This window comes from Sinocyclocheilus anshuiensis, unplaced genomic scaffold, assembly GCF_001515605.1.
Source record: "Sinocyclocheilus anshuiensis isolate Anshui unplaced genomic scaffold, SAMN03320099.WGS_v1.1 scaffold697, whole genome shotgun sequence".
NCBI classification, from domain to species: Eukaryota; Metazoa; Chordata; class Actinopteri; order Cypriniformes; family Cyprinidae; genus Sinocyclocheilus; species Sinocyclocheilus anshuiensis.
Genome location: NW_015538036.1, coordinates 625,019 through 642,367, shown reverse-complemented (window position 1 = coordinate 642,367; position 17,349 = coordinate 625,019). Strand labels below are relative to the sequence as shown.

The following is a 17,349-nucleotide window of genomic DNA, read 5'->3' as shown; positions in this document are numbered from 1 at the left end:
GGGAGTGGGACAAAACATGAATGTCGCGGGCGGGAGCGGGACCAGATAAGATATTTTTCTGCAGGAGCGGGCAGGCGCGGAAAATAATCTTGCAGGAGCGGGCGGGAGCGGGACTGAAAAATCCATCCCGCGCAGGTCTCTACCCCAGACCATCACACTACCACCACCATGTTTGACTGTTGGTATGTCTATTTAAGTGATTTCTTGATTCAACAGGTCTGGCAGTAATCAGGTCTGGGTGTGGCTAGTGAAATTTAACTAAGCTTTCTAAAATAATGTAGTTAATCACAGTTATTTCATGATTTAACAGGAGGGGGCAATACATTTTTCACGTAGGGCCAGGTATGTTTGGACAGCTTTTTTCCCTTAATAAATGAACTAATAATTTAAAATCTGCATTTTGCATTTACCTGCATTATCTTTGTGTAACATTAAAATTGGTTTGATGATCTTAATCTTTTAAGTGTGACAAATATGCAGAAAAATAAAAAAACAGGAAGGGGCAAAAACCGTTTCACGCCACTGTATATATACAGTATATATATATATTAAGTTTTTTGACATTTGCATTATTTTTTATATTTCTGTTTAGATTTAGCTTTTTAGCTTTAGCAATTTATTTTTATTTCAGTTTTAGTTTTACAAATTTTAGTACTTCAACTTAGATAATTTCAGTTAATAAATAATAAAATAATTAATTAATCAATTAATAATTACTAAAAATTTATATTTTTCATTTTTTTATTTATTCATATTTGTTTTCATCTAATATTCATACTAATTTTTTCAGCTTAATTTCAATTAAGAAAATGATCTTTAACAGTTGTATTTAACGGTGACAAATGTGATGATTTACTGTATACAGTATATTGCTTGGATAAATTGTATTTTGTCAGAATACATGGATATTTATGAATGGCTTGAATGGAGAAATATACTCTTTTTGGCCAGATGGTGTAATTGTGGCATCTACCAACAGGGGCTACTGTAACTGAACCATGCTAACTAGTTCCCTATCTGTTGGTCACTTCGAGCTACGTCGATGTCAACATTAGGGGTCTTACTTGGGAGCCCGAATCCTCTCTAATTAAGAGAAAATGCCAATGAAATTTGGCTAGTGCATTTTGTATACCTGAGCCACTCCCCGTGCATAGGGGTATAAATAGCTGAGAGGTGCATCCACTCATCAGATTTTTGCTGCGGAGCCGAGTGAATGAACACAGTTCGAGATTCACCAGGCGAATTCTCTCTGTTGCTGGAAGAAGAGGCTGTTCTGGGTGGCGTTACGGCACAATGAGTGGCATCCCTGTTAATTCAGCGATTCCCCTGGGTGCTTCATCTAAAAGAGCAGTTTCTGATCACGGACGGTTCGTGTCTATTTAAAGACGCCGTTCCGTCCGTGTCCTCTTGCTTGTGGTCGTTTCCTATCCTCAGTCGACCACGATCGTTGTCTTTGGTGTCTGGGCATCCAGCACGCTGAAGCTGCATTCGTGGATGGTTCATGCGTTCACTGTGAGCGTGCGCTGCGTTCGCGCCTCTCATGGGAGGGGCTCCCTCTCTCACTATCCGCACTGGTTTCTCTGCCACGAGCAGAGAACCATCGACTAGTGCTCTGGGCAATCTGAGGGTTGCAGTGAGAGCCTCTCCGCCGGGCCAGTCCCCGTGGACCTCTCACCCCTCCCGCAGCAGCTGTTCTGCGCGGCTCCCCGGTGATTCTGCTGTGTCGTTTCACGGTGTGCCCAGCGTTTCATTCGGTGCGCCGATAGAGGATCAAATGTCGATTGCAGCATCGGGGGATGGGCGATCGTCCTCTGAGGATGAAGATTTGGTGGGGCTGCCCCCCTCGGGTGTTGTCGCCACCGCCGAATCGGACTCAGAGTTGACGGCCGTGCTTTCTTGGGCCGCCGTGAGTATTGGGCTGGAGGCTTGCACACCTCCCAGTCCCGAGCCCTCGCGGCAGGATGATTGGCTCCTCGGCACGGGTCATGGCTTGTGACCACGCCCTTCCCCGATTGCTTTCTTCCCGGAGGTGCATGAGGAGCTCATGAAGTCGTGGACGGCCCTTTTTTTGGCGGGGCCAAGCCACCTCTGCCCTGCATGCCATGGCGATCCTGCAGGTCCACCAAGCCAAGGCACTCAAACAAATGCACGAGGGTTGTACTGACCCGGGGTTGATGCAGGAGTTGCGCTCGGCGACCGACTTCGCTTTCCGGGTGATGAAGGTCACAGCGCGGACCCTCGGGAGGGCGATGTCCACACTTGTGGCCCAAGAGCACCATCTATGGCTCAGCCTTGCTGAGATGAGTGACGTCAACAAAGTGTGCTTTCTTGACGCGCCCATCTCCCAGGCTGGGCTATTCGGTGACACTGTCACTTCGCCCAGCAGTTCTCAACAGTACAAAGGCAGACTGAGGCTATCCAGCACATCCGGCCCCGGCGTGATCGTCCACCTGCCACTGTTCTGCCACGGGCCACGCCTTAGCCTGCCCGTCGCCGAGGGCGCCCTTCTGCGGACCATGTCGAGGCCAGTGCATCTAGCCTCGCGTGGGAGTGCGGCGCCCACCCCCCCAACGCAAGTAAGCGTTTCCCCCAGTGAGCCTTCTCGCACAGACACTGTGCAAGGTCAGGGAGTACAAAGAACAGGTCCTGCTGGTTGCGCCGTATTGGCTCACCTGGACCTGGTTTTCAGAACTCATGCTCCTCGTGACAGCCCCTCCCTGGCGCATCCCTCTGAGGAAGGACCTTCATTCTCAGAGTCTCGGTACCATTGGCACCCGCATCCAGATCACAGGACTCTGCAGACCTAAGTGATCTCCCACCGGCGGTGGGAGACACTATCACTCAGGTCAGAGCCCTCTCTACGAGGCAAGCTTTTGCCTTGAAGTGGCGTCTTTGCGATCTGGTGTTCTTCTCGCTGAAAAGACCCCCGAAGATACACGATTGGAGTAGTGCTTTCTTTCCTGCTAGAAAGGTTGGAACTCCACCTTGAAAGTGTATGTGGCTGCTATAGCAGCACATCACAATGCAGTGGACGGCCGGTCCCTGGGAAAGCACGATCTCATCGTCAGGTTCCTGAGGGGTGCCGAAGGTTAAATCCTCCTAGGCCACCCCTGGTGCCCTCCTGGGATCTCTCTACCGTCCTGGCTGGCCTTCATAGGAATTATTTTGAGCCCCTGAACTCAGTTGAGCTTAATTCCTGTCCACTAAGAAGACAGTGCTTCTGACAGCGCTCACCTCCATCAAGAGGGTCGGGGACCTCCAAGCATTTTCTGTGAGCGAAGAGTGCCTTGTGTTCGGGCCGGCCTACTCTCACGTTGTCCTGAGACCCCAGCCTGGATACGTGCCCAAGGTTCCCACCACGCCTTTTCATGATCAGGTAGTGAACCTGCAAGCACTGCCCTCGGAGGAGGCAGATCCAGCCTTGTCGTTGCTGTGTCCAGTAAGAGCATGGCGCATATACGTTGACCGCACCCGGAGCTTCAGAAGCTCTAAGCAGCTCCTTGTCTGCTACGGAGGTCAGCAGAAAGGGAAGACTCTCTCCAAGCAGAGGTTGGCCCACTGGATAGTGGATGCCATCGCCTTGGCGTACCAACCCCATGGCGAGCTGTGCTCCCTGGGGGTGAGGGCTCACTCCGCACAGAGTGTTGCCTCCTCCTATGTGCTGGCGCACGGCACCTCTCTGGCAGACTTCTGTAGAGCTGTGGGCTGGGTGTCACTGAACACCTTCGCGAGATTCTACAAGCTCCACGTTGAGCCAGTTTCTTCCAGTGTGTTGGGTAACAGGTAAGTGGTGGGAAGAGCTGGCCGGTGTCACGCTTGCTGCGCCTTTCCCCCTCACCCGGGGATGCGAGCCTTTTTTCTTCCTCCAGTAAAGTTCCCCAGACGGCGAACCCTGGTGGAGTTCCTCCAGCATCCCTGGCAGTCAGACTGGGTGGAGTAGTCTGACGCCAGGCCCAGTTCTGGTGTTAGCTTGCCCGGGTCTCCAGCCTGTACTGGGCTAGGTGTCCATATGGCTTGATTCCCTTCGGGCGATCCCATATGTGTATTCTTCCACTGTAAGGTTTCCCTCTTGGTGAACCTGTGTCTTCCCCTTGACAGACCATTCTGTCGGTCTCTGCTGGCGGCCGCTCCTCCCTACTCCTAGGTAGGACCTGCCTCAGAGATCCAATTCCATATGTAGTACTGTACTGTCCCAGGCCTGGGTTAGTCCATATCAGTGTCTCCACATGATACCTCCCTACGGGTAGGATGTGGCCTCCGTAGCGCACTTTTCTGGAAGGCTCGCTTCCCCATCGTTACTGCCAAGCTGTAACAACAAATAGGAAAGACTTGAAGCAATCTTTCATCGAAGGTCAAAATCCCTTCTGTTAAGAAATATCTGTGGTAAAAGGAACAGCGGCTTGGCTATCACCAGCAGCGATATACTCACCTTTGGTCCCTGCGGGTACCAAGGTCAGCGAATTTGCGCTGGGGCGGTGAGAAGGTTACGACCTTTGCGTAGCATCTTCTCTGACACGCGGCTGCTTGTCAACATTTGCAATGCCATAGGGTTGTGACGGGGTTCAGGTTGTGGTACTTTCCATGGACCCCTAATGTCGACATCGACATAACTCGAAGTGACCGACAGATAGGGAATGTCTTGGTTATGTACGTAACCCTTGTTCCCTGATGGAGAGAATGGAGATGTTATGTCCCCATGCCACAACCTCGAACCATCGCTGGTTGTCTGGGACAAGTTCTCGGCTCCTCAGCATAAAACCTGATGAGTAGATGCACCTGTTGCCTATTAATACCCGTATGCATGGGGAGTGGCTCAGGTATGCAAAATCCACTAGCCAAATTTCATTGGCGTTTTTCTTAATCAGAGAGGATTCGGGCTCCCAAGTAAGACCCCTAATGTTGACATCGACATAACGTCTCCATTCCCTCCATCAGGGAACGAGGGTTACGTACGTAACCGAGACGTTTCTAGTTAATGAGCTTCTATTCTGTGATGTGAATATACTGTCTGAGCTTCATGCATGATGCAGCATCTCACAGACAGAATGATAAATAACTGCTGAAAATGTAAGCAATTATGCTGAGTAGTTTGTGGGCTAATAATACATTTTGCTCTGCATTTCAATGCTCCAAAAGCATGCTAACCAGATTTGAGGCGTGAAGCACCATGTTTCAGCTTGTGTCCAGGCATCGATTAATGTGTCATCTAATCAATATCTGAAGGCATATCCTGCTTGACTGATGAATTCTTTATAAATGTATTAGTGCTTATCCCACAGAGGTGGTTAAATAAGTGTGATTAATCTCAGGAGCAGTCTGTACTGTTTAAGGATGTGGTCAAGACCATGGGTGTTGGATTCCAACCCTACTGTCAAAACAGCAGCCTTATAATGGGACATATAAAGGACAATCAATTTCAATGCAAGTCAAAAGAAACATATGGGAGTCAAGCACATTTTGAGAATAATCCTCATCAATAAATAGCATGCGGCATGAAGACCAGGACATATGGGGTTTGCTGTGATGTGTACCAGTATGAAGTGTTGTTTTGTTGTTGTGTGTTTGGGTTGGTTCAGACTAGGCCCATCAGTTAAGTGTCACATTTAGAGCTCATACATTTTCCATTCTGTCCTCTTGCAACATGCACCTGTTATGTGCCTGGAGATTAATGAGTGGGGAAATGTTGACAGAGGGCAGGATGTTTCTTTCTCCTAATGGTTTAAGCTGTAGAACTCATTATAAGCTCATAATGATACTGATATTTGCATACACTGTAAAAATGTTTTGTCATCTGTCTAAATGAACTGTTTTTATTAATTATTTTGTTAATGTGGTTACACCAAAGAATGTTATTTTTAAGGGTCAGCACAGGTAGAAATACCACCATTATGTAACAAAGGCACATTTTAAGCAAGTATGAATAGATAGATAGATAGATAGATAGATAGATAGATAGATTCTACCTGAGCTGACCCTTAATGTAATATTAATCATATTTATTTTATTTATTTTTATATGTACTGTACAATTATAAAGTTTCACAAACTTTAGTAACTTCAGTTTTGAAATTGCACAGGAAGCTGGCAAACCTGGAGTCAAATCAGTAATCAGAGGGAATATGAGATTTGCAATGTCTCGGAGGACCCACACCTTTCTATATGCAGGAGAAATGTGATTGAGTCGTCAGCAGTCACCTGTGTGTGTGTGTGTGTGTGTGTGTGTGTGTGTCTGATTGACTGCTGCACATGCTTGACAGCGGTAACAATGTAGAATCATGAGATTTAAAGCGTCTCGGCCATTTCGGGCCCTTGTTTTTTTTAATCTTGCGACTTGCTATACTGTCATAGGATATTAAACATCGGCTTTGAGTGTGTGCTAGAGCTCCCATTGTATATTCCCTCAACTGTATAAGACAGTTTTTCACAGTTAGAATTCATGCCATGGCTATAAAATTGTAACCGGGGGCAAAGTTCTAGTCTACATGTCGTCAACCAGTGGAACATTATAATTGAAACGTCATGACAGACAGGGAGAAAAGCATAGCATTTCATTCTCTCTGCACTGTCAGGACTTATAGGATTTACAGGTTAATAATGACAAGGAGAACATCTATAGGTGGTAGAGCAAATCTGATGGACAGAAACTAGTGACAACTGTGCAAAAGAGCCTCTCCAGTTCTAACCGTAGAGTTTACATTTGTTAATCTGTGTTACACATCTGTTAAAATAGTGTTTCTCTACACTCAGCTGATAGATTAATACAGTGTAATGGCATTAGTAGGAGCATGAGCGGTGTGAAGAGCGTGTGGTGTGAAGTGTGGGTGGACAGCGTGCTTTACAGTCTTCATAAATATCAGGATCCCTACAAGCTGGAGAATTGAATTCCTATGAAGTCTGTAAATTGTATGTCCAACTTTATAACTGTGTGCATGCATTCAGATCCAGCTCTAATAGCAGCGGCTCGTGTATACCAGAGCATCTGCAGAAGCATCATGGGCATTAAATCTAATGGGGCGAGTTCAGATATCTGAGCCAGCTGGATTTAAAACATTTTTTTATGTTGCACCATTATTGTAAGTAATAAAATGGGTGTTTTAAATACTGTTAAAACATAGTCATATTTGGGTCAGTCAGTCTCATTTTGGTCAGTCCACTGGAGTTGTACCTTGAGTTTTTTTTTTTCCTCCATTCAGTGAAAATCCATACTGGCTGTTAAGTTCCATTGTAAATGTGTTTGGTTTATTAAATACAAATTAAATATTAGGTCAAAATTCATTGTGAATGCTAACAGCAATGTGAAATTAAACGTTTGTTGACTGAGTTTTTGCTACTCTTACTCTGGGTTAAATCAAGTTACCTAACTATGGAAACCTATTTTTGCCACATTAAAAAAAGAAAGAAAGCTATACAAAAGTGTTATATTTTTGACAAAAAGTCAAATAAAAAGTCATAATTCAGGGCAGGGACGTAGATTACGCGGGGGACGCGGGGGACGCGTCCCCCCCCCCACTTTTAATATCACGTAAATTCGTCCCCCGCACTTTTTCGGGCAAGTGTGTTCGCATAGAGGTTTTCAAGAGCCGGTGTGAATGAATATAGATTTAAATTCAAAGAGACAGGATAGTCTGTGCATGATCTGATGTTTTATTCGGACCCAGAATAAGGCGAGATGAACATCGCAGAGCGCTAAACATTCCATGCAGTGTATGTTTCATTCATACTCGAAGCTGGAGGCGCTCTCGCGCAGAAAGTCGTAAGAGGAAATTCCTAATATGGACAAAAGCGTCCAGCTATTGCTGTATGAAAACAGTTGTTTTCAGAAAAACAGAAACGTTTGGAAGCATGAAGACTTTAAACATACGATTGCGACAATATGGTTTATTTGTGTTTGTCAAGTCATCTCCAGGTAATAAATAAAGTATATGAACAATGCAGTGCTAACTGACATAGTTATGTGATAAAAAAAAGTGTTTGTAGTATATAAACAAATCTCTTTATAAAACATTAAAAATCTTACTGTTCAAAAACTGTTGACTGGTAGGTTATATAGATTACAGAAATGTTATTGTAATGTTTTATATAGATAGATATATAGATATTTCCCTGATTCAGGGAAAAGTCGAAATTATGAAATAAAAAGTCACAGTTATGACTTATTATAATTATAACTTTTTAGCTCATAATTTCAACCATTTTTCCCCTCATAATTATGACTTAGTATCTCAATTTAACTTGTTTGTCATAATTATAACTTTTTATGTCACAATTAAGATTTACCAAAGCAGTGGCAGAAATGGGCTTCCAGAAGTGTTTAGCTACTGACCCAGAAAAATAATTGTATGTACAGTATAATTTACAGAGTTCAGTAAAAAGTATAATCAATTTTAATACTTTTAAAACGTTTTTAAAATTAGTTTGAAGTAAAAACAGTAATACTTAACTGTTAACTGTACTTAATTGGTTAAGTTCAGTCTTTGAGATGACCACAATCGGTGAACTTGACGATACCCAGTTGGTTTGTGTGTCTTATTAATTCATGCATCTTTCTCATGCGTTTTACACTGTGCTGATTTATTCATGACTGACTGTGTCTCCCGCTTTGTGTTCTTCAGACTGTGCGCACCATCCGCCGGCGCCGCTGTTACCCGCCGACCTGGAAGCGCTGGGTCTTTTTCCTGTTCCCTGGCACCACCATTGCCACATCAGCGGTGGCCTTATACGCCTTCGTGGAGACGGAGGAGAACTACTTCTATATCCACAGCATCTGGCACATGCTCATCGCTGGGAGCGTCGGCTTCCTTCTGCCGCCTCGTGCCAAACCTGACGTGAAAGTCACTCCCCTGAAGCGGCGGCGAGGCTGCGGCTACCAGCTCTGTGTGAACGAGCACGAGGAGATGGGACTGGTGGACCCAGCGATCATTACCATCAACAGCATATGCACCAGCTGATGATGTTTAGCAACATGGACTTTTATTTGCCTTTCTTCTCCTTCCTTTGGATTATAAAAACACGGAAAACAAAGCCAGAGAACTTACTGATGCACTGTAAATAACTTTTGACCGAAACACACACAGACATACACACGCTCTTGCATATACGTACAAGTTTTTGTCATTGTTATTTGGATTACTATTATCGTTAATAATATCGTTTGCATTGTTAGTATCTGGGAATGGATTGTGTCAGTACAGCGATGCACTGTTATTAGTGCATTATTTAAACCGTCTGAGCTGATTTTTCTGCTGCTATTGACAGTGACTGTAAAATTTAAAAATGTGTCATGTAATTTATTCAGTGTTTTCTGGCACTCAAATGACCAAATGTTTTGTGTTTAGAGGATGCAAAGGAAGAACATTACGTGAATGTATCAAGGGCACTGCTTTTTTAGTTTTCTTTCTAAACATCTTTTGCACTGAGACACAAAAAATGTGATACTGTACATTTTTTAAATATAAGTATAGTAATGATCCAGTCACAATGTGTACATGTATAGTATAGCTGTTTTCAGTGGAATGTCTGATTGTACTTTGGATTGCATTGTATTGCCTTTGCAGCATAATTGATTGTCGATTTATAGAGGGTTTAGGAAAGTGTCCATTGCCAAGACCAGGTTTTAATACGAAATTACTAAATAACCTCATATTTCCTGTTGTATTTACCTAGTGAGGATCAGAGGGAGACATTTTAAAGCAAAAGCAAATAAACGTTTTATTTTTTCGGTATCAAATCAGATTGTTTATTTGGCTAGGTGTAAAAAGTAATGTTTTACTACTTGAAATTGACAGACAAGACTGCTATCATACTCTGATATATTTAAGAGATGAGAAACCGCAAGCAGGGGCCTCTGGGATTCAAAACCCATTTTTAAATAAATAATTTCCTCCTAACTTCATATCATGACATCAATTTCTGCATGTCATTTGTTATGAGGATGTGTTTCTTAAAGTTCCCGGCATATGTGCTTTCATATCACACATCAGTCTTAAACAACATGGAGCTTAAGGACTGTTTTTTTTGTCTTGACACTAGACAGTGGTACAATATATTCTTCTGTCATATCTGCCTTTGACTGGGGATGAATCATGTGTCATGCTACTTGAATTAATAATTATCATCGTTCTCCAAACTGAACATTTGTGCAGTTTGTTGAACAAAGTAACCCCTTTTAATTGAAAGGACATCCAGTGATTCTAACTGAAATGAAATCATTGCTATCATTGTCCTAATATGGGCAAAGTTGCTGTAAAGAAAAAAACATTTATGCCCAGTCATGAAGTTTATTTACTCGGTAACAAACTGTACTTAATTTAGATGTACTTTGGGGTTCTTAAAATTGTTTTTGCAATAATGATCTATAAACAGTAGTGTGTTCATTGTATGTACTGTGTGCCCTCCCACATCCACAAACAAATCAAGGCCTCTCTAAACTTGATCTTGTGTGATTTAGTGGTTTGTGTTGATATTCAGCTTTTTGCCAAAGGGCACTATGCTCATTTCTCCTCACATAACATATTCATACATAACAAAATGGGAATGGATGAGAGATGTCACGGCGAGATGGGGACACAATGAGATTGGCTGTGGTTTCTAGATTGCGAGTAGGTAAACGATTTACTGTAGGCCTCTGAGCTAATGAAAACCATTTATTTCACTCATTTAAAATCATTTTTGATTCACAAAATGTCCTTTAACTCTGCCACAATTTGCAGGACATGGTATTAAAAATTATGATCTAATCCATGAGCTTTCAGTAAATGTCTGAGTATCTGTATTGCAAAGGAAGTGGCTATATTCATGTTAGTGGCATGTTATTCAAGTCTTGCATTTTTGGCATCAGTGCATATCATAGTATGTACATAGAGAAATCATTGAAACCTGCAGGTTTGCCTCATGTTTTGCGCCTTCCACACCTTGTGTGCTGTTATTTCAGTAGTAATGATAGAGAAAGTAGTGGTTTTAGCAGACATTAAAATCTGTCATCAAACAGAATTGCAAAAACGATGATTGTAATCTAACAGGTTTTTCTTACACTTCTCTTGTCTGCTACTGGTTGAATAAGCTGATGGTCCCGCCCAAATCTAATCAACATTGGCAATATTACTGTTGTTGGGCTGGTTGGGATGCACAAAAACAAATAGTTTTAAAAGCAGCATAGTATTAAAAGGTTCTTGGTGGGAATTAACTTACAGTTGACACCCACATGAACAAATACTGTAGTAATTTATAGTAAATACTATAGTGTTTTTGAACCATACTATAGTAAAGTGTATTATACTGTATATATTATAGTATTTACAACACTTTGTTAATGAATGCTACAGCATACTTTAGTATTAACTATAGTGAACTGATAAACTGTAATAAATAGTATCCTTTAGTTTTTACTACAGTAAACTGTAGTGTATTGTAGTATAATAAATCCTATAGTTGTAGAAAACTTAGTACAGTATTGGGTAAAGTAATTTGTTTATATTACTATAGTTGTTATATTACCACAGCAACTATAGAATTACCACAACAAATTAATTCACGTACTTTACTATGTATAGTATGGTTCAAAAACACTATAGTATTTACTATAAATTACTATATTATTTTTCAATAAGCTGGGCTAGGAACAAGTATTTTAAAACAGAAAATGAACACACCAGCATTAAACAATAATGACAGATTCTGAAACAAAAATGGGGGAGTCTTGATGTATTATGCTCATAATTCCTGGCTCATAACCCAAACGACGAGCGGAACAGCAAAATAACTTAAATCAAAACTGACAGTGCAGCAAATCAGCACAAAGACAGACCACCAGATATATTTTTTTTAACAATCACAAAATCTGCTTCAGCAGCATTGAGCTATTTTGCACCGGCACAAAATATTAACCTATTGTACTCTGAAAAAAAAACAAAAAAACATCACAATTCGTAAATATTTTTATCCAAATTGGTGGTGAATCTGTATGAATTGTCATTCACACATTTTCATAGGTAGTGTTTACACTCCACTTACAGTTAGGTTTGGGGGTGGCCCTTTTCACCCTAAAAATCATACATTTCCATATATGATTCACATCGTACAAATTCATACAAAACTGCCACCGCATAAAATAGTTGTTTTCTTATGAGATTTTACAAACAAAAGCTTTTTGTCCCACAAATCATAAACTCTCACACAAATCATAAAAATCTCACATGAATTCATCTAAATAATCACATAATTCTGACATCAGCAAATTCAAAAGCATTTAACCTTCACATACACGTACTAGTCAATAATTAAAAAAAGTGCAGAAAACTACAAAAAAAAATACATTTGTAGGTATTTGTTGGTAACTGACCTTTATCAAAACAACGTTATAAAGCAGCAGTCCTTCACTCATCAGGTTCATCAAATCGATTAACCTGTTAGGGTTTGTGCGCACTGCATAGGCCATGATTCACAAGATTATACAAAAATATCAAAACAAAGACATTTCAGAAAGGCAGCACTAATTCACATACAGGTTATTCCCAGTATTCTGAGGTTGGACATAACGTAAGTCGTGGAGTATGAGTGCAATGCTCTTAAAGTGCGTACAGTATTTCTTACATGATATGTCATTACTGTCCAGATCTTTCTTTGCATTAGTATCCATCAGCATGGACCTCAATAGCAGGAGCTCCGTAGGCTCTTACATGTTCTGCATTCAGTTGCAGCAGCATGGACAAAAAGCAATCTGAACACTCGCCCACCTCCTTTACAGGCCCGTCTGAAAACAACCGGAAGACAACGGAGCTGTTTGTGACACCAGAAACACAGCCAGACAGAGACCTGGAACACCCCTGCTCTATATGGAGCAGAGGGCTGCTCATAGTCTCATGAGCAGACAGTCCAACGTCAGCCAGGTTTCTCAGCATAACCACAGAATGAAACAGGGCAGAAAGCCCTCCGGTCACGGCAACAAACTGCTTCTCCTCAGGATCATCCACCCCATCTTCAGTTATACTGAGCACTAGAGGAAAACTAAAATAAGGTTCCTGAGTGATGTCTGAGGTAAAGTCATTGAGAATCACTCCGGTACTTGGTAAGTATTGCCCGGATCCCCACGTGCTGTTGAGCGAGGTGGAGATTACTATGAAATTGCCGTGACTATCGAGGATTCCTACATGACTGCTTGTGGTATTTAATGTGAACATCTCTCTCTGACTTGTGTTGAAGAATTCATTCGCCAGATTTAGGAGGGCATTATAAGAGGCAAAGGCATTACCGAGATCTCCGTGGCTCGGAAAAGTGAGGTTTTGCTCTCGGACTCTATCTAATATATTGGATACCATTCTACCTGTGAGCTGGTTGGGGGCTGAAAGAATGCTGTATTTCTCCTCTGCCACGATAAGGGGCTCATTGATTTCTCCACCGCTGGCCTGAGCGGCAGCAAGGAAAGCCGGTCTCTCTGCTTCAGAAATGTCTTGAGCCAATTTTACGGCCAGGTTTTCCAGGAAATGGGAGCTATTTAGGCTGACGCTCAGCAAAAGATCTGATAGATGCCCGTTGGCGACATGCTCGCCCTCTGATTTCACACGGCTGGTCGTATCGCAGAAAAGATCGCACAGTCTTGACTGGAGTATTTTGTCCTTGTGGGTTTCTAAAGCCCTGGAGAGGATTCCATCGATAAGGAAACCCTCTTTAGCGAGTTTTGTGGCGCCCTCGAAAAGTCGACTCCATTCTAATTGCCCGTAGTTGGAATGCAGCAGTCGAAGGCCCTGCAATAATGAGGGAGCACCATATGTAGGCCACTTCTGAGAGGTGTCATGTATCGCTTTAAATGATCTTGTAGTGTGATTGTACAAAATTGCAGAAAACACTCCACCTTGAAGAAAAGGGAAGCACGAATGAATCATTCAGCAGCCTCAAAAAGTAGTTTATGCTTTTAGTAACCTTGTGAAAGGCAAATGCGGTGCTAATTAGTTGTAGATATTAACAACAAACAGTATGCATTTGAGAGTCTAAACTGCTCAAATATTCATGTAGGAGTGATTTTATATTGCTAATGGGCTTTTTCCATGCTATAATTTCTATAACCTTTCATAAACATTATTTTACATCTGAAGAGACAGTCTTAAAAACCACTCGCTAAAACCATTTGAAATGCATAACACTTCAACAAAACTTGCTCGTGGTATTTTTTAGAAAATTACACTCAATATTGCAAGTTCAACATTAAAACCGCAGATTTCAGCAAATTACATCATGCATCAGAAAGAGCTAGAAATCAATGATAAATCTCAAAATCAATTATGAATGTTAATAACACTGGCAGCAGTGTTGTAGTCGAGACCAACTCATTCAAGTCCAAGTCAAGACCAAGACCATGTTTGAGTCAATGCTGAGTCCACGTTCATGGTTTTGTCATGGACTCAGAAACATGTGGACTTATTCTTAATTTTCTGGTCTGGATCTTGGCTCAGACTCCAATGTGCTCGTCTCGACTACAACACTGAGAATTGTACTTTTTGTTTTAACCAACCAAGAATGTGGCACTGAAACATTTGATGTGTAGAAGTGATGTGATGAAAAGTGCATGATACTATTACTGACCTAATCCAGCGGTGTGTGGATGAACAACTCCTAGGCAGAGTAAAGCTGCAATCCCTGCATCGACCACATTCCCTCTCTCCTGAAGAAGCTCCTTACCAATACTGGAGCAGTTTGCTATAAGTCACACAGGAGACATTAAATATGTTTGATATATATTTATGGATTTTCTGCCACAATACACATATTTGTTTGTATTATAATTATTAATGAAAGGAGTCTTGCCAGAGTCTGTGATGATAGCAGCATTGTGGTACAGCGATTGACTGTGATCATGAGTGTGACTATCATGATCATGATGATGATGATGGTCATCATGATCATCTAAGTCTTTGTGGTCATGGTCGTGGTCATTGTGGTCACCATCATCTTGATGATGTTCGTGGTGGTGTTTGTGGTCTTCATCCACAGGAATATTGTGTGTCTTGTTAGTGCCTTGATGATCTGACAGGTCCAGACGCTCTTCAATTCCAGGCCAATAGCCATTCCACTCATAGATCACAAATCCGAAAACAATTCCCAGAAGAATCACAGCCACTGTGACCCTGATACAGGTGTCTCTTTTCCTTGTCCTTCCTTGCTGATTGATGAAGGGCCTGTATATTGTAAGAACAATAACAATATGGAGTCTGCAGGAGCAGTATTCACAAAGCTCAAATATAAAGGAGTTTTTGCTTTTCTGTGACGCTTCTCTGAATTAGTCTGAGTATATCAGTAGCCAGCTTATCACTTTGTTCTTTCTGGCTGATAACAAGAATACAATGCACAGCTGGACACCGAAAAGTTCACCCAAAAATGAAAATTCTGTCATACTCATGCTCTTCATATCTAAACTGGTGCGCCCGTGTTCAGACACACACAAAACAAGCAGCATTTGCTAAGACTTCTTCGGTCTGAATGCAGATGCAAATTTAAATGTTCAAGCATAGATGATGGGAATTTGATCAATTCCAGTCTGTTCCTCACACAAAGTTTTTGAATGACTTCACATGACTTGTGTTATAGCCTAGTCCAAGAGCTAGGCTACGTTTATGACATGATTATCACGTTTCCCAGCTTTTTGAACAAAACATTTCCCTGAATCATTCGAACCATTTTGTGAACTGGTTGGAATTATTCCTTGTAAACATTTTTTTGTGGTTGTTGCTTTTAAATTTATTTGGCATGAGATAATTAAAAGAGCATTTTAAGTAATTATTTATTAAATTAAGTATTAAAGGAAATGAATCGCAACACTTCACTGGCAAGAATATCTATTAGCGATATAACATAGATAACATTTACACCGGAATCTAGTTAGCGACGCGACGCGGCAAAACTTAAACGATCCCGTTACAACGTTAAGCTATGTAAACTGCAGGTGCTCTGCGATAGTTTGTCGCGTCGCGTCTTAAGAAGGCTGGATTGAGCACCTAAAAGAAAATAGCAGCCACAACATAGGAGAAAATGCACTTGACATTAAAGCAGATTCTTTTGAAATGACATTTAACTTGCGCAACAGACGTCATGCAAATTTTACTTTCATTTTGTCACTTACGAGTGGAAATCTATCGTAATTTCATCGTCCTCATCTTCGGTAAAATCGTCGTTTTCATCTCGCACATCGCTTGCAAGTACTTTATATTTAACAGAGCTCTGCACCATTTTCCCCGTGTGCATTTTGGCTCTGTGGTTAAAACATTGATTCCAGCAACCTAGAAATCTCCTACTTCCTGTTTGTCCTGACTGTCAGGCCAGGTAGAAACTGCACAAACCCTGATGGGCGTGCACGTCAAAGTTATTGTGTTTCAAGAAAACTCACATTTGTTTCTACATTTGTTTCACCAAAATGTGTCTATTCAAACTATGTGTGTAGTTCACTGTGCAGTGCAATTAAAAAGAGAAAAATGTCCAACCTAAATAGGCCTACTCCAAATAAATAAAGCCAAGACTAGCTAAATAACCTTCAGAAATAAACCCACTATGAGAAATATTCACTGGAGTACAGCAAGTGACAACTAACAGGATAGCTTCCCTGATACCTGCTCAAACAGTAGCAAAGGCACATACATTATATCATAAAGGCATAATCTACTTTTTAAAAGCTTTGTGGATGTTTTTTTTTTAACGTCTATGAAAGTCAGATGTGTCTGCAAAGGCTGAGGCTCAGGGTGAAGCACTGGGGCTGGTCTGTGCTGATTCTCAATGTTCCAGTGACCTGGAAGCGAGCTGAGAGCATAAGCCTCAATATTCCTTTCATAGTAGCCTGTGACTCCAAATCTCCATCTTCAAGGGAATCATGGTGCACGGCTTCCCACCTTATTTACTTTTTGACATTTACTGGAAGGTTTTCAAACATGCAGAGTGTAATTGAATATAAAGTTCCCGCAGAGATAGTGAGAACCGCTGTCATATCAAGATACAGCAATAGACTGTGAATCTCAGCAATACTGACCGGCTTAAATGTCACTCATGTGGCTATGACTTTATTTGTTTATACCCTCTGTTCTCTGGGTATCAGGGGGGGGGAGAGAAGAAGAAGAAGTAGTTTCCATGGAGTACAATCTCTTTGATCAAATTTATGTGTGCTTGAATAGATTTTGAAGTTAAGTGGTTTGTAAGATATACTGTCTGGCACCAGTTCCTTTGTGAGTTTTGTCTATTTTTATATTGCCTGGTGCTTTATTTATTTATCTATAAAAAGCTACTTTTATAATAAAAATAGTTCTGAAGAGGCACAATTAAAAAAGGCAAAGATATTGTCAACAGATTCAATCAAACTTCCTCATTCGTATTTGTT

General features: G+C 41.6%; 2 protein-coding genes across 2 annotated transcripts in view; one reads left to right on the top strand and one right to left on the bottom strand.

The window, feature by feature from the left end:
* tmem8b (transmembrane protein 8B) overlaps positions 1–9,673 on the top strand; it is a 164,937-nt gene extending 155,264 nt beyond the window's left edge. The window contains exon 13 of the mRNA XM_016476532.1: positions 8,612–9,673. Within this exon, the coding sequence (XP_016332018.1) occupies positions 8,612–8,947 (336 nt within the window). The 3' untranslated portion in view covers positions 8,948–9,673. The remainder of the gene's footprint in view (positions 1–8,611) is intronic.
* A 2,949-nt stretch (positions 9,674–12,622) lies between these two features.
* LOC107681456 (gamma-glutamyltransferase 6-like) lies at positions 12,623–16,267 on the bottom strand. Its single transcript, XM_016477761.1, has 5 exons — positions 16,108–16,267; positions 14,934–15,166; positions 14,796–14,900; positions 14,574–14,687; positions 12,623–13,845 (listed from the first exon to the last, which is right to left on the bottom strand). Exons 1-5 carry the CDS (start codon positions 16,227–16,229, stop codon positions 12,623–12,625), a joined length of 1,797 nt encoding a protein of 598 aa, XP_016333247.1. The 5' UTR covers positions 16,230–16,267.
* Positions 16,268–17,349: the final 1,082 nt, after the last annotated feature.